An 18,486-nucleotide genomic window follows, 5' to 3' on the forward strand; every position below is an offset into this window, starting at 1 on the left:
TCCCAAATCTCTTCATTCCAAAAAAAAGACAAATGACGAAAATGACATTTTTTCTTTTGTGTGTCTGACCACACCCTAGATCTTCCTTTTGAAAAGACCATTGTGACATTTTAGTTGGTATTACTCAAGCATTTCCTTACTGTGCTTTTCTACTAATGCACGAACAGATCATGGGAAGTTTCTGTCTGCTTTGGGGAATAAAACAAAAAAGTTTTATGTGGCATCTGCACACACACCATTTGAATGGGAATGCTCATCAATTTTGTGGGGGCCATCCCCTCCCCAAATTTTTGTTGTTGTGGGGGGCTGAAGCCCCCACAGCCCCTAGGAGTTGTCTCCCATGAAGAGCATCATCTCCGTGAATGTGGTGCTGACTGCAATGTGCCATCAAGCTCCACCACTTTCAGCCAGGAGGGCACCCTAAGTCAGGATGGATGCAACAGAGTACAAGTTTATAACAAATTTTTTTATTCTACACATTGCATTCCTAATGTCAGACCAATACTTACGAGCTAGCGGGTGAAGGGATTCTCACTGAGTTTTCAACAATGTGCAGTTGGATACACACCTGGGGCAAAGTGCTGTGGGAATCTTGGAATCAAAAGTGGTGGCTGATGGGAAGGTCTCCACTTCCTTCACAGAGCTGACCAGAATGCCTTTAGCTTGCACCACAAGGCCAGCAGTTTTCTTGCTCCTAGTACTGGGAACAATTGTCGTCCCTCAGCTACACCTTCCACAGAATTGAGACCAATGTAGGAATCCTCGCCTCCATTTCTCTAGAGAAAAACTTGTTGGCTGACTGAAAAAGTGGTGAATAGAAAGCTCTTTCATTGATTGGTAGATTTGTGCCTCTTGGGTGAAATGACTGCCAGCTGTTCCCTCCCTCCTGGTTTTTTCAGCCAAGAGAGGTAAGGGTCTAGAGCGCAAGTGGTCTCCCTGACTGATCCGAGCACCTTGTCCACAACCTTGAGCCTTACCAACTGAAACTCATCCAACACATCAGGACTAGACTGTGCTCTGGACACCCCATGAGATTCATCTGCTATAACAGCTGAGTCAAGGTCTTTGTGGATGCAAGCAATTTTTATCCTCAAAATGCTTTGCAAACAAGCCACAGTGAGCTACCATTGGTTCTACCACCTCCTTTGGGCCAGCCTGTAAAATGCTCCGTCAAAACAGTTCAATACCTTGCTACGCAAATACAGTTGTCACAATACACAAAGCATATTGTGTACGGTGTATAACCTATGAGACTAATTCCAATATTAATACATTTCTTCTTTTCTTACGGCTTCTTCTTGTAAATTCCTGTATAACACAATCCGTAGGTAAGAACAGAAAAGTCCCCAAGGTGTCAAGAACAACACAGCTGTTGAAGAAGCAATAAGAAAAGAAAAGAAGAAATGTATTAATATTCAAATTAGCCTCATAGGTTATACACCGTACATCTGAACTGTATATGTTGCACATACTGGGCTAGACCTTTACGATAGGAAATAACCAGTAAAAAATTTTCACAGTTATTATCATTATCTGTTGCGCTTTGTGTATTGTGACAACTGTAAAATGCTCCGTACAACCCAGAAAAGCTCTGCTGAACGACATAATGAGGATGCAATGGAGACAGCAAAATATGCCTTCACTGCCACTAGGTAGGCTCAATAATGAGCCCTTAACAATGTTTGGTTGCATTTGTTTGGATCCTTCCTCCACTTGCATTCAAGCTGTCTCCCAGCTTGTTTCCTTGCCCTAAGGAGTATACCAGGGTGGAGAAGAGGGCTCCACAAAGTGGGAGAGGGAGCTCAGGGGCAATTGTGTCAACAGCCTGAGCCATTCAGGTGTTCCAGAGGTTGGCAAGGGCTTTGACAGGTGTGCCAGTCATATCAGCTGGAAACACCCCCAGTGCCATTTGGAATCCCCCTGGATTCATCAGCCTCCAAGGGCGGAACTTCCTAATAGGTCTCCTACCACTGCAGAGGGGAAAGGTGCTGACATCCTAAATCTCATCAGGAAGTGATCTGACCATGACAAGGGACTGGTGTCAATGTCCCCCACCATCAAATCACTCTCTATCTGCCCAGTCCTCCTGCCAACCTAGCAGTTCGAAAGCACATCAAAGTGCAAGTAGAGAAATACCTCCAGCGGGAAGGTAAACGGTGTTTCCGTGCGCTGCTCTGGTTCGCCAGAAGTGGCTTAGTCATGCTGGCCACATGACCCGGAAGCTGTATGCCTCTCCCTCGGCCAATAAAGCGAGATGAGCGCTGCAACCCCAGAGTCGGCCACGACTGGACCTAATGGTCAGGTGTCCCTTTACCTGCCCAGTCAAGAAAACAATGTCCAGTGTGTGGCCTGCTATGTGTGTTGGGCCAGTGACATGTTTGGGCAGCCCCATGGTTATCATGGCAGCCATGAAGTCCTGAGATGTCTCAGAGTCAGCTGCCTCAGCAGGGATGTTGAAGTCTCCCAGAACCAGCAGTCTGAGGGTCCTCAACACCGCCTCTGAGATCAGCTCTGTCAGCTCAGGCAGGGAGACTGCTGGGCGGCGAGGTGGGTGGTAAACCAGCAGAATCCCTAATCTGTCCCAATTGCCCATCACCAGGAATACATACTTTTAAAATATATATATAATTTTTATCAAATGTTCTGTTTTACAATTTAAAATACTCATTTAAACATCCCTAAAATATCAATGACTTCCCTTCTCCCCTTTCCATGGTTCATTTTTCATATCATAAACCCCTGCATATTTTACATGAACTAAACCATTCTGTATTCCATTATTACATCCATCAAAACCTGTTTACACTGTTGAATTTATCTTAATGCTGCCAATGTTTTCAAGTGTACACAATTTCCCCCCATATTTTCAATAAATGTTTTGCAATCTTCTGTTCCTTTTGTTCTCTTATTCTATATGTTAGGTCTGCAAGCTGTGCATATTCCATCAATTTAAGTTGCCATTCTTCTTTAGTTGGGACCTCGCTCGCTTTCCATTTTTGGGCTAACAGAACACAGGCCGCAGTAGTCGCATACATAAATAACCTTTTTTGACACTTGGGAATTTCAGTCTGAATTATCCCTAACGAAAAGAAGTCTGTTTGGCTTTTTGTTTTTGTTTTTTGAAAGGTACTTTTAAACATTTTTTTCAATTCATTGTGGATTATTTTCTTTTTAATAATGTAGCTGAGGCCTCAGTTTGTGTTGGACTGCAGGCAGAAAGGTTTGTGAGCAGAAAGCTTCGTGGATATCACAACATGATAGATGCTGCATCGTTAAATTTGGATACAGAGCCAGGACATTTTGCTGCTGAGGCACACCAGGAAATGGTGCCCCTCCACGATGATGGCTTCTCCATCCCACCAATGATAATGAGAAAAAGGAAGCCCAAAAGGAAGCTGGCAGAGGCAAGGCTTTGCCAGGGAGAAGAAGGAGGAAGCAGCAGTGGCAGGGGAAGGAGGTGTTGTTGCTGGTGAGAGGATGAAGGAGAGCAGGCAGGTGGAAAATGGTGCGCTTCTTGCAGTCGTGGATCTGTCACCCCTCCCAGCTATCCCTAACCTGCAACCCTGAGCAGTGGCATAGCATGGGGGGCCCACAGGGACAGTTGCCCGGGCACAAAATTGTTAGGGGGCGCAAAATTTTAACGCCCGGTGCTGCCTCAATATAGCTGCATTCTTCCGTCACTGGACTCTGTTGAAAACAGCTTTTCCATGTGAACCAGGAAGTGATCTCTCCAGATAATGGAATGACTTTTCTTTTCTTATCTCTGTGGCTGCGATCTCCTGGGTGATGAAGACACCATTAGGCAGCTGAATGTGCCTGCGTACTCCATCTGGTTCCCTCCTTCCCACACGGCCCCAGGCCCTGGCAACCCCTGCTATGTTACTAGCCTTGAGGCAATTGCTTCACCTCACCTCATGGCTGGGCTGGCCCTGGTGGAGTGAGAAACCCGCCAGATTTTCTTAGGTATTATCAGGTGTTTGTTTCCCCCCAAGCCAGAACTCCCCGGAACTCAGTTCCGGCACATCTCAGGTAGGCACCATTGCCATTATAAGAGAACAAGGGAGGTGTTAATGGAGAGTTCCAGCACCTCTTTTTCTAGAAAAATAGTACTAGGAATTATTATTGCTATTTTTGTTTGGAGAAGGAGGAGGATTGAATTTATTACCCACCCTTTCACCAACAGGTCCCAGGGTGAGTTACACCAATTTAACATTCAGAATTAAAAACCGTAGAAACCGAGTACAATCACAAGAATTGGGAGGGTAATAGGGCATGAAGTTTCTGCTGCCCAGATTCAGTCCCCCCCCTCTTGTCAAGAACAAACACCATTTTACTTTTGATTGACGTCAAGTTCCGTGTTATTTCAAACAAAATATGATGCGTGCAAAAGACTTTGGATTCCCAGGTCATTGCAATATTCTCTAGCACCCACTCCCTGCATGATCTCCCTGCATTCTGGTTTCACAAGGCTGGGTGCAATTTATGAATCATTCTCTGAAACATCCTGGAACAATGAAAATGCAGCTTGGTTTATGTAAGGGTTGACTGAGTTTTCAACAGCTTAGAGTTGCCAAGTAGGAGGCCTGGAATCAAAGGTAGCAACTGATGCAGAAACCTTTCTTTTGCAACAGAGACCAGAATGAGGCCAGCTGGTTTCTTGGCTCTTGTGCTGGGAGCAATCATCGCCCTCAGCTACACCTTCCACAGAACTGGGACCAAGGCAGGAATCCTCACCTTATGTTCTATATTAAAAATAAAACTTGTTGGCCAAGCGAAAATGTGGTTTACAGAAAGGCATTTAATTGGCTAATAGATTTGGTGAGATGATTGCATCTGATGTTAATTGTGCCTGGTGACCCATACAGGGACATAGAAAATGTGGTGGGTAAGTAGTAAAGGGCAGCCAAAATGGTCAAGGGAGTGGAGATGGTCTTTGACAAGGAAAGGTTACGCTATCTGGGACTTTATGGCTTAGAAAAGGAGTGAATGAGGTGGTATGATAGAGAGGAATAAAATTATGAATGGTGTGAAGACAAAAGGAATTCCTTCTTCGCAATGAAATTTGTTCCCACAAGATGTCATGATGGCCACCAACTCCGATGGCTTTAAAGGGGCTTTAGACAAATTCATAGCTATCAATGGTTGAAAGTTGGTGTGCCTCTGAATTCTAGTTGTTGGGGAACAAGTAAGGGGATCATAGAATTATAGGATTGGAAGGGACCCAAAACAGAGGTCTATTGCATTCATGACCTGCTTGCAGGTTTCACATTGGAGCATCTACATGTGGCTACCATGAAAACAGGAAGCCTGGTTTCATGAGCCCTTGACCTGAACCAGCAAGGTGGTCTGGCATTATTATTTTTTAATGTAATATTTTTTTAATTCAAAGGGGATCACATCTGTACTGAAAAGGGTATCATTCAGGAATATTCTGGAATGGTAGAAAAACGAGAAGCTCTGTGTTTGGAATTCTCCCTCTCCCATCTCAACCATACAGATACCTAGATGTGACAGGAAATGTGGTTAGGAGCGAAAGGCGCAACAGGGGAGCAAGCTAGAGATGAGAAAGAACAAGGGCTATGTGTCCTATGTGGAACATGCACCTACAGAAATCGGAAGTAAACACCAAGGGACTAGCTAGGCTATTGGAGTAAGAGAGGGTTTTACCCATTAGGTTGTGAAGGAGGTGTGTACATGCAAAAGACCTGTGTCCAAAGGTCATCACATTGAGGGAAAAGGGAAAGTGTGGAGTTACATAAAGTGTGGTGTAGCATTCAAACTAAAACCTGGGACCGAGACCAGGGAGAAGGGTCGGTGGAAGAAGACTGGAAAAAATTTAAAATATATCTTCAAAAACATTGTAATATTAAAGACTGTTAGAAAGATGTTGGAAAAAGAAAATTAGGCAGTTTTGGTAGATATGAGATAAAGGATTAAGTAAAAATGAGCTGATGAAATTGATGAAACAGAGGATGTTTAATTATAATATTCTAAATTAAAATACGTAAATGAAAAGAAGGTTGGAAGGATTTGCTGGAAAAAACTATCTGAACTAGAATACAAAATTGGGAGGTGAGAGGAGGTCAAGGAAATAAGTAAAGGGAAAAAGTTAGGTAAAGGTTTAATCTGTTTTTGTTCGATTTTAATTCAATGCATTTTTATATGTTTTGTTTTGGGTTTTTTTTTTATTCTACTTTATTGTTCTCTTTTTTCTTTTTACTTTTTGCTCTGTTATGGTTAAATTTTTCTTTGTATTTTGTACTGTTTTTTTCTCTTTTTGTAACTTTAAACTTGGAATAAATATCATTTTTTTAAAAAACAAACTAAAACCTGGGAGACCAGGGTTCAAATCCTCACACTGCCATGGCACTCACTGGGTGACCTTGGGCCATTCACTCTCTATCAGCCTAACCTACCTCCCAGGGTTGTTGTGGGAACTGAATGAGAGAGAGAACCATGTATGTCACCTTTAGCTCCTTGAATAATAGGTGGGATATAAATCCATCCATCAATAAATAAAATATAAGAACTTTATAAAAAATGTGTGATGCTGGGCAGAGGGTTTAGTTCTTTGATGTGTGTTGGCTGAGCCAGGTTGGCACCTACTCATTCATTTGTATTTTTTTATGTATGCTTGAACGAGTGTACTTTTCTCTTTTACTGCCTGTGTAAAGCTGTGTGTGCTTTACAAGTTTTGTTTAAACCTTTTTAACTAGTGTTTTAAGTGCCCTTTAATATCTAGGGGATAAAAACAGCTCAATGGACCAGAGATGAATGAAGAAACCTTTGGTTTGAATTACCTGATTAGCAATCTTCTAAATTCCCACAGTGTAAGTGGAAAGCTGCCTCATACTAAGTCAGGATATTGGTCCATCTAACTTAATATTGCCAACTCAGACAGACAGCATCTCAGGGCTTGTCCACACCTGCGTTTTTGCTTTTGCTCCATGGCTTTCCCCCAGAAACCTGCTCTTCAGTGATAAATCAGAACTAATGGCAATTCACAGAAAATGTGGTTGCCATTTGCTCCGATTCAGCACCAAACCACAGTTTTTCCCAGGGGAAAGTGGCAGAGCAAACAGAAGTGAGGGTGAGCTCTTCATTCGATGTCTTTCCCTCATCACAGTTACTATGTGGTCCTTTTTAAAGAGGGCACAGGTGGTGCTGTGGGTTAAACCACAGAGCCTAGGACTTGCCAATCAGAAGGTCGGCTGTTCGAATCCCCACGACGGGGTGAGCTCCTGTTGCTCGGTCCCAGCTCCTGCCAACCTAGCAGTTCGAAAGCATGTCAAAGTGCAATTAGATAAATAGGTACCGCTCAGGCGGGAAGGTAAACGGCGTTTCCGTGAGCTGCTCTGTTTCGCCAGAAGTGGCTTAGTCATGCTGGCCACATGACCCGGAAGCTGTACGCCGGCTCCCTCGGCCAGTAAAGCGAGATGAGCGCTGCAACCCCAGAGTCGGCCACGACTGGACCTAATGGTCAGGGGTCCCTTTACCTTTACCTTTATGTCAGGATGGGACTTTGACTTTCTGCTTGAGAAAAACACACCAACAAGCTGCATTTTCTCCTTTTGAACTCTTGTAATTATTTGTTTCTCATCAAATGTTCCAGATTACCGTACTCAGATGTCTCCTGGGGCAGGAGGAAAGGATTCGAGTTGCTACAGATGTTGGTAAGGATTCCCCACCTCCAATCGTAACCACATTGTATGTTATTTCAGGTAATACATCAGTGAACATTCAGAACCCTATTGCAAAGCATGCTTCTAATCTTAATCATAAAGGTACCATCCATCAATGGATTCCCCCTCCACACATTAAAGTGGTAACAGCCCTGGTAAATAATTGGATGGAGATTGTAAATAGGAGGTATGACATGTAGTACAATATGAGTTGTGTATAATAGGTAGAAAGGTAAAGGTAAAGGGACCCCTGACCATTAGGTTCAGTCGCGGCTGACTCTGGGGTTGCAGCGCTCATCTCATTTTATTGGCCGAGGGAGCCGGCGTACAGCTTCCGGGTCATGTGGTCAGCACTTCTAAGCCACGTCTGGCGAACCAGAGCAACACACGGAAATGCCGTTTACCTTCCCGCCAGAGTGGTACCTATTTATCTACTTGCACTTAAGAGTGCTTTCAAACTGCTAGGTGGGCAGGAGCTGGGACCGAACAACGGGAGCTCACCCCGCCGCGGGGATTCGAACCACCGACCATGCGATCGGCAAGCCCTAGGCGCTGAGGTTTTACCCACAGTGCCACCCGCATCCCCCAAGAACATAAACTTATTTCAGGATAATTACACCAAAACTTGGTTAGAGATTAGAAAAAAACTTTGTAACCTGGAGTAAACTAAAATTAACATTTCTGGGTAGGATTTCCATTATAAAGATGAATGTGCTTCCAAAATTAATCTTTTTATTTCAAATGATTCCATTACTGGGCGAAGCAGGTTGTCAAAAGATATGCCAAAGAGAAATTTCCAAATTCCTGTGGGAAGGGAAGAATCCTAGGATTAAACACCTGATCTTAATAGACATAAAAGAGAGAGGAGGCTTTTCCCTACCCGACTTAAAACTTTACTATGAGGCAGCCTGTTTCACCTGGCTAAAAGATTGGTGCACGTTGCAGGATCCGGACCGCCTGGACCTGGAAGGTTTTGACAACCGTTGGGAATGGCACGCCTACCTGATATACGGAAAAGCGAAAATTCATAAAAAATTTACCAATCATATAATAAGAAAATCACTCTTTGCTGTATGGGAAAAATATAAAGACCTGATGGAGCCTAAAGTCCCGTGGTGGACTTCTCCAAGCCGTAGCAGTAAAATGGAAAAATACTCAGGAAAGCTGGCCAACATATAAAACACTTCTAAAAAATGAAGATAACCAAATAAAATTAAAAAACTTTGAGGAAATAAGAGAACACATCTCAGACTGGTTCCAACACCATCAGTTATTTGAAAAATTTAAATCTGACAAACAAAAGGGGTTCTCAACAGAAATTTCCCGATTCGAATCTGATCTTGTAAATTCTAAAAGAAAAACTCTTTCCAGAACTTATCGACTCCTCCTTGACTGAACAGTCAAGGAGGAGGAGGTAACAGTGGCAATGGTGAGGTGGTCCCAGGATTTTGGCCATTCAATAACCATGGCCCAATGGGAAAATTTATGGAAGATCAATTGGAAATTCACAAATTGTTACACGATTAGAGAGAACTTTCAAAAAATGCAACATCGATGGTATCTAACACCATGGAAACTTTCAAAAATGTATAAAAATGTGTCAAGTAATTGTTGGAGATGCGGTGAATCAGGAACATTCTACCATATGTGGTGGATATGTAGGAAAATACAGGTATTCTGGGAGAGTATCCATGCAGAACTGCAAAAAATGCTAAAGATCTCTTTCAATAAAAAACCAGAGGCCTACCTCCTGGGAATAACAGATTTGGATATTCCACAAAAGAGGAAGGGTATCTTTTTATATGCGACGGCGGCAGCAAGAGTTTTGATCGCAGCAAAATGGAAGAGTAATGAAATCCCCTCTATACAAGATTGGATCCAAAAGCTGACAGAATATGCCGAATTAGATGGTTTATCAGAAAAAATAAAGAATAAATCAAAACAAGAATTTGTTTCAAAATGGGAGGTTTTCAAAGATTATCTGAAAAATAAATATAGTAATTTAAATTCTGTTGCATAATTCGAGGAACTTCAGTAATAGTTGCAAGGTAGATATAAGAAATTAGATTTATTGAGTATAAGATTAATTATGATAAAAGTGTGTAGTGACAAAAAATTATATGAATTTGAAATATGGAATAGATGGGAGGTTGGGTCTTTAGTGTTAAGACCAATAGATGTTTTATTGTTTGCTAAGAAAATTATGTGTCTATGGTTATTTTTGTAATTTGTGTGTAATTTGGTATTTGTGTTTTTTTCCTTTTTCTTGTATAAATAAAAAACTTAATAAAAAAAGAAAGAAAATAATGAAGGATTAACACCAGAATGTATTAAGGGAATTATTGTAATATTTTGAAATGCGGTAGATCTATGAGATTATTAGGATTTCCTCCAATCTCGGAGCATGGGAAGTCAGCCAAATAATAATAATAATAATAATTTATAATTAGGCATAACATTGGGATTGTTTGATAATTGGATAATTTGTGTAATTTGGAATATATAATTTGGTTTGATTGGAAATTTTTAATAAATATTATATATATATATATATATATATATATATATATATATTAAAGGGCTAATGTGGGAAGAGAAACAAAATCAACACAAACTTTTGAAAATTCTTCTCTGACAAATTATTCGACTGCTTCTTGTGGGGAAAACTCTACTGGAAATCTTTTCCCTCCTCTTGGATCTGATGGCAAGAAAGCAGAGTCCCACCCACCAGCCAAAAGAGCTTAAAAAAAACTGGAAGCTGGTGCTCCTCCCCTTCCAGAAAGAACTTAAGCAGGAAGATGGGTGAGGCTACAACTCAGCTGGGAGTTCCCTCTCCTCTGATGAGTTGATTCAGAACTGCCTCTTGTTCTCTATACACTAAATGCATGAATGAGCAAACAAATACATACCAAACATTTTATAACCAGAGGCTGAGAACGTTTGCTGATTTCTTGCTGATTACTAGATACCAGCTTTCCCTGTTAAGAGTAATCTCTGGCCAGCCATCTTTTCATCTCACTAACCCTTGCCATTTTCACTTAGCCCAACTGGCATCAAAGGCAAGTTCCTATAATATTTTCAGTAAGTAGACTAGACCAATTCACAGCTCCCCTTCAGCCCATATCAGCAGTATATCTATCTGGTGTATATGAAGTTTCCTAAACTGAATTAATTACAGAATGCCTGTAAGATGCATGTTCAGGGCACAGAAAAGGATTCTGGGTACGTCCCATTCTTATAGTCATCGATATGCCCAGCAGCTCCAGCCTTTAGGCTTGGAGAGATTATCCTTGCTTGTTAGAAGTCTCCTCCGTACTTCTTTCTGTTCCCTAAGTGGTCAAACGAATCCAGTTGAACAGTCAAGGCATCTCCAATGCAATAAGAATCCTTGCTGTTTAATAGAAGGGCCTTACTGTGGGCTTGTGGTGGTACTTATAGCATTGAAAGTAACTCTGGGCATCAGCTGGTCTAGATTTTGAAGGATGCTTTTTAACTCTTCATCTCTCCCCCCCATTCCAACCTAGTACGGCTTGTGCTTCCATCTTTCATTGGCCAAATCCTGCTCCTATTATCTTTGAAAAAAGATTTTTTGTGTTAAAAGGACCCCAATATGTTAAAAACAAGTGTTATACTAAATAACACAACTATATACCTATTATAGGGACGCGGGTGGCGCTGTGGGTTAAACCACAGAGCCTAGGACTTGCCGATCAGAAGGTCAGCGGTTTGTATCCCCGCAACGGGGTGAGCTCCCGTTGCTCGGTCCCAGCTCTTGCCCACCTAGCAGTTCAAAAGCATGTTAAAGTGCAAGTAGATAAATAGGTGAGCCAGCACCAGCGCAGCACACAGAAACGGCGTTTACCTTCCCGCTATAAAGCGGTCCCTATTTATCTACTTGCATTTAAGAGTGCTTTCGAACTGCTAGGTGGGCAGGAGCTGGGACCGAACAACGGGAGCTCACCCCGCCATGGGGATTCGAACCGCCGACCATACGACCGGCAAGTCCTAGGCGCTGAGGTTTTACCCACAGAATCCTGTTTATCCAGGCTCAAAGATACTGTTCCTGGCTTCGCTGAAATCACTGGTTGAGTGAACGTTTTAAACGGTTTGTAGAATGTATTTGTTTGTTCACTCACTGAGACTATGCACGAAGCGGGAGCCAGTTCTGAATGAATTCAGCTTGCAAGAGTCAACTCCCAGCACTTGTGGCTGTAACCTTACCATCCTTCCTCATTCAGTTCTCTCTGGAAGAGGAAAAGTCCTACCTGCTGGGAGCTTTGATCTCCTTTGGCTGACGAGTGCACAGGTGCTCTCCTTCCTTACCGCTCCATAGCCAATTGGCACATGACAGCAATGAAGAGGTCTTAGGGGAAAGGTTGCCCCCTGCTGAACATCATTTGCCTGGTAGTGAAGGTGCAGCCACTGCAACTTCCAGAGAGAAATTGGTGCAATCATTGTAAGGGAAACAGCATGCGTACCAGGGTGGACGAAGAAAACTCATAGCAGACACAGGAATCTCTTTGAAATGAACAGCACAACAAGAGTAGGCTAGTCATTCTGCAGTTTCCCCCACAAGAAGTAGTCCATTGATTTCTCAGAGGATAGTTTTCAAAGATTTGTATTGATTCCCCACCCCCTCTATTCCTGCATTAGCATTTCAGTATTTTGACCTCCATGGAACGGGTAAGCAGAAGAATATGGTGGCTCTGGACATGAAAAGAAACAGCCAGATCAAGTGGAAGAAGCACAACCACCCTTTCATCACCATCCTTGAATACTGACAGCAGATCACAGCTACATCGCTCGGGAGATTGACAATGTGGCAGGCGACGGAGACACTGTGGTTGTCGTCTCCCTAGGCCATCACTTCCGCCCCTTCCCCATTGAGCTCTTCGTTCGAAGGATGATCAACATCCGGGGAGCCATCCAGCGCCTTCTCGTGAGGAGCCCAGATACAAAAGTCATCATCAAAGCAGAGAACACCAGGGAGATAGACATCGACCAGGAGAGATTTGGGGACTTCCATGGTTATGCCCAATACCTTGCGCTAAAGGACATTTTTCGAGATTTTAAGGTGTGCTTCATTGATGCCTGGGACATGGCAATTGCCTATGGCACAAACCTGGTTCACCCACCAGATCACATGGTCGGAAGTCAGATTGATATGTTTTTGTCTTACATATGTTAAGGCAGTAAAATAAACCCAGAGTGAAAGCTTTAATTATGCAAAGGAAAGGATTTTGAATGGGGCAAGTCAGTCAGCTAAACATGTGGAACATTTTTATCAGTTGCGTTTAGACACTTAAGGGTGTAATAAAGCACCAAAGCAAATAACAGGTGAAGCAGAGAATTTTGGATCGGAAAATGTAGCAATTAAGGATATGGGACACTTTATCAAATATTGGATGGATAAACTTTATCCCACTGGGTTTCCCTTAGAATGCCAGGAGAGCCTTGCTAGGTCTTCCCAAAGATCCTTCTGGGCTAGGATCATTTCCCAGCAATTCCTGTTGAGATGCTTCTGGGAAGCTGTCTGGGAGAGAGAAAGGATTATTGGTGTGCCTTCCCTCTCTGCAAATATTTGCTTTGGGTAATAGCAGCTGCTCATATTTTATGGTATGCCATCCCAATCTTGGCCTAGAGCAGGTTTTTGGACACATTACAGTGCCGGATTTACGAGGCCATTGATCCATAAAATGAAAGCAATAATCAAAGTACAAATAAATAAAACAGTATTTTTTTAATGATCTTTATTGGTTTTACAGATTTTACAAATTTCACCATCATAATACATAATACATATGTTTTCCTTTTAACCTTAATACTTTAACTCTAAACAAGTTTGTACTTCCCTCCCTCCTTCTTCTGATTTCTCTATATTTTCTTTATATTTACGCATTTGTCATGTTTGCATTCTATATGTACTTAATACTATGGAATAATACTATTCAAAATTTCATTAAATATATATCCTTCAGTTGTTGTAATATATTTCTTCAGTGTTCTTAAATCCAAAATGAATGATTTTTAATAAACATTATGAGGTCTATTTCAGTTCCACAAATTTGTGTATAGTTCTTTTCTATGTATGTTGTATATTTCATCCAGTCTCTTTGGAATGCTTCGTCACCCTGTTCTCTGATTTTTCCAGTCAATTTTGCTATTTCTGTGTACTCCATGAGTTTCCGCTGCCATTCTTCAACTGTGGGTATTTCATGTTGCTTCCATTTCTGTGCAAGTAGTATTCTTGCCACGGTAGTAGCATAAAGGAACAGTTTCTGGTCACTCTTTATTATATCATCTCCAACCATACCTAGCAAAAATGCCTCTGTGTGGTTTTTTTGGAAAGTGTATCTAAAAAACTTTTAAAACTCATTATAAATATTTTCCCAGAAGGTTTTAACTTTTGCATATAACCACCACATGTGGAAAAAGTTTCCTTCCTTCAATTCACATTTCCAACAGTTCTTATTTCTCATTCTATACATCTTTGCTCACCTGGCAGTGGTAAGATACCATCTATACATCATTTTTAATATATTTTCCTTCTGGGTCACACAAGCAGTAAATTTTAATCCTATGTTCCATAGCTTTAACCATTTATCATATTCAATATTATAACCTATGTCAATTGTCCACTTTGTCAGGACCTCTTTAATTTCTTCATCCTTTGTATGCCACTCCAGCACAAACTCATAAATTCTAGACAATGTTTTTTTACCTCCTTGTATTACATCCATTTCTATCCTTGATCTAACATGTTCGAAGCCATTGTTGTTTGTCCTTTAAAAATATATTATTGAACTGGTGGTATTCCAACCATCCTGTTAATTTTGTTTTGAGATCCTCATAAAGCCTAATTTTAATAATATTATTTTCTTCTGTCAATAGGTCTCTGTAAGTTAACCAGTCTCCTTTCATCACTCGGGAGATTGACAACATGGCAGGCGACAGGGACACGGTGGTTGTCATCTCCCTGGACCAGCACTTCCGCCCTTCCCCACTGAGGTCTTCATTCGAAGGATGATCAACATCTGGGGAGCCATCCAGCGCCTTCTCCTGAGGAGCCCAGATACAAAAGTCATCATCAAAGGGGAGAACACCCGGGAGGTGTCGATAGAACAAGAGCAATGTGTGGGCGTCCATGGCTATACCCAATACCTTGCACAAAAGGATATTTTTCGGGATCTGAAGGTGGGTTTTGTTGATGCCTGGGACATGACAGTTGCTTACAGTGTGAACATACTTCAACCACCAGATCACGTGGTTGGAAATCAGACTGATATGTTTTTAACTTACATATGTTGAAGCGCTAAGGGATATCAAAGGTGAAAAGTTCAATTACCCAAAGCAAAGGATTCTGGATTGGCAAAACTGTCAGTTATATATACGGAGCTGCCAGATCCTTCCCAAGGGTCCACCTGGAATCATTTTCCAGCAGTGCCTGTGCAGATCCTTCTGAGAAGCTTTTCCCTGTGCCACTAATATCTCATGGGGTGCCACTTCAGACTAAGGTGGGGTAGGGTGATTTGGAGGTGCAAGTAAGTTGTTATGGAGAGTGGAGCAGAAGACCTCACGTCCCAGCCACCCCTTCTGCAGAGGGGTTTGCAGAAGTGTTTTGGTAGGGGGCGAGGAGAAAACACAATTCAAACAATGCCCTCATAAACGCCATGACTATATATTAAAAAACATGTTATTAAAAAATATACCGTACTTTTCCTTGTATAAGATGAGGTTTGTTTTCTTATGAATTAATGTCAAAAATGGGGTGTCTTCTTATACATGGATAGTGAAGAGGTGGGGCAGGGGACTGATTGCTGCTCGAGCACGAGATTTTCTGGGGCGATTGAACGGGTGATTGGTGGCTGCGGCAAGGGCTACATATATATATCAGAATGGTTTAAAACAATTACCTATAAAACCATTCTAGCTAGCTAGCTAGCATCTATCTAAAATAAAACAGGAATCAGCTAACAACGTTGGAAAATGGTATTGCCCACATAAGCCTGACAGAATAGAAATGTTTCCAGGTGTTTAAAAGTTGAAACAGAAGATTTGACTCCCCCTACTCCCCCTACTGGTGCCCTCCTGCAATACACCCCAGATGGATCTGTTGTTTGTTAAGCCTTTTCTTTGACGACCAACACCCCCTATCCATGCCTTCCCTCTGTATCAGTGAGTTACTCTCCATGTCTGAAGCCCTAACTCTCCTACCTCTTGCCACATGCACTTATAGACAGGTAGGGCTGGGAAAGAAACTTCCTCGCCTGAAACACTTGTTGGTTTGTGGGCACTGCCAGTCAGTGATGGACCAATAGCCTGACCTGGTATAAGGCAGATTTCTGTGGCCTTAAATACAGTGTATGCATGTCATGCTCACAACTAAAACTAGAGGCAGTTGTGTTCATTGTGCCCAGAGGCAGGCCTAACATCACACTCTTAAGTATGGCTAGCTTTTGTGCTGGAAAAAATGTCTATCCTTGGTTCAAATATGTTTAGATGCCTTTTCCCAGAGCTGGGCGATAAGCCTATCTGAACCATATCCCAGCTGGGAAGATGGACTACCATCCACTTAGTCTTTTAGCTCTGTAAAGTGAAATCTCTCTTGCTCTCTCCCTACTGAGAGGTTTAAACCTGCCTGTCCATTACAGCACCCTCCTTTATTCTTCCCTAATCCTATGTTTGGGAAAACTTTGAGATTGCTAGCTTGCTTTTCTTAGTGAGCTTAGTGGCACATGCTCAGAGGCTCTCCGTTTCTCTTCCCTGGCCCTCCCCTTCCCCCATGGCCCAACCTACCCAGGGCAAATTCCTCACTGCAAAGCAAGGGGAAGATTGCCTATCCTGCTAATCTCACCTGTTGCAGCTGATACCAGGGAGGACAGCGCACAAGCAAGAAGGGAGGAGGTGAGAGACAGAGTGGAGGGCATGGAGGAGGCTGGAGGAGGAGGTTGGTGAGTAAGAGGTTAACTGGGCTCAGGGCAGATTCCAAGTCCAAAACCCTTCTCCATCCCTTGTGGGTGATGTAGGAAGAGAAACCTGCACACTTTCGGTAGGGGTTGGAAATGCAATTCAGCTATTCTATTGCGGCCTTAATTCCAATGGTCACCTTTAAACTGACTTTCTTTGTGACACCCCCTTGCCCACCCAGCAGGGGGCTGGGGAAAAGAGAGGGGTAAAGACACTCTGAAGGAGCCCGGGTTACATCACAACATCCTTTTCCCTTTCTTCTCACCTGGAACCTCTCCATATAGGATAGGGAAGGAAAGCTTCATGCTTTCTTAAATTCATGGTACAGTATTCACCTGCCTGACCCTAATCCCTTGGAAAAATCCAAAGGTCCACATCCAGCTGGCAGAGAGGGACTGGTTTTAATTTCTAAGCTAACATTATTGTGTGGGAACCAGCTTTCTTTCTTCTGGGTGGGAACATTTCACTTCAAAACTGACAGGGTCACCTAAGTTCAGTATTAGAGGATGGAGCAAGTGACAAATCGCAATACAGAGTTGTTGAGTGGGAGTGGCCACTGAAAGGTCACCAAAAAGAGGACCAAAGAGCAGACAGATTTGCATAACATGTACTTGCATTGATTTATATGTATAGATGCAAACTGAGAAATAATAACTGGGAAACTGGGAAAAAGAGAGAGAAATGCCGTATTTTTTGCTCTATAAGACTCACTTTTTCCCTCCTAAAAAGTAAGGGGAAATGTGTGTGTATCTTACGGAGCAAATGCAGGCTGCACAGCTATCCCAGAAGCCAGAACAGCAAGAGGGATTGCTGCTTTCACTGCGCAGCGATCCCTCTTGCTGTTCTGGCTTCTGAGATTCAGAATATTTTTTTTCTTGTTTTCCTCCTCCAAAAACTAGGTGCGTCTTGTGGTCTGGTGCGTCTTATAGAGCGAAAAATACGGTAATCATTGTGATTTAAAGAGAAACTACAATTATATAAGGTTTTTTTTTTCCTTAGATGGATAGCCTTGCCCAATATTTTTTGGGGGGGAAGGCTAGCCCTGTCCCCTCTCATTCAACAGAATAGTGGACTGCATTGCACGACTGTTGTAAGCCACTCTTGACCAGCCTCAACCCCACCCCTGTACGCAACCTAAGAGAGAAGTTAATGAAAGGGGCATTTCAACCACTCCACGCCACCACTGTGGAATATCACCGTTAGGGTAGATATAATGGAGCCAAAATGGGAGTTGATGATGCAAGTGAGCTGCGCGAAAAGCAAGCTGATTGCTAGCTTAGCAGAGGCTCTTTTTATTAGCAAGATAGACAAAACCAGCAAGATACATTCAGGGCTTTGATCTTTACACTTCTCCCATCCTGAGCCCCCTGGGTGTTGCCTAGTTATCTACGCAACTTGCTCCACTGTGTCATGTTCCCATTACAGAGGGAAATGAGCAATACCTTTGCAAAGGAGGTAAACATCAGGGCACAGAACACTGCTGAGGAGACAAAAGGTCAAGGAGTGGGCATGGCAGCTAGACAGCTGTGGCTTGTCTTATGCTGCGGGGGTGGGTGTGCCCTCACCCTGCGACACCACCCCTACAATTAGGGTGGCATAACAACCCTAATAGAATTTTGCCAGTGATAGCATTCAAGCGACTTGACCACGAATCGGAATGAGCTTGAACAACTTTAGATTACATAGAGGTAAAGGGACCCCTGACCGTTAGGTCCAGCCGTGGACGACTCTGGGGTTGTGGCGCTCATCTTGCTTTATTGGCTGAGGGAGCCGGCGTACAGCTTCCGGGTCATGTGGCCAGCATGACTAAGCCGCTTCTGGCGAACCAGAGCAGCAC

At 42.7% G+C, this 18,486-nt stretch overlaps 1 protein-coding gene across 1 annotated transcript; it reads left to right on the forward strand.

The window, feature by feature from the left end:
• Nucleotides 1-12,322: 12,322 nt before the first annotated feature.
• LOC308464213 (NXPE family member 1-like) lies at nucleotides 12,323-13,699 on the forward strand (the record flags this gene model as incomplete). The annotated part of the gene is given in 2 exon segments (XM_080983334.1): nucleotides 12,323-12,458; nucleotides 12,461-13,699. Coding segments are annotated over 2 exon segments (546 nt in total), but the record flags the coding sequence as incomplete, so codon positions are not given.
• Nucleotides 13,700-18,486: the final 4,787 nt, after the last annotated feature.

Source organism: Podarcis pityusensis, assembly GCF_964106645.2.
Source record: "Podarcis pityusensis genome assembly, chromosome: 15".
Lineage (NCBI taxonomy): Eukaryota > Metazoa > Chordata > Lepidosauria > Squamata > Lacertidae > Podarcis > Podarcis pityusensis.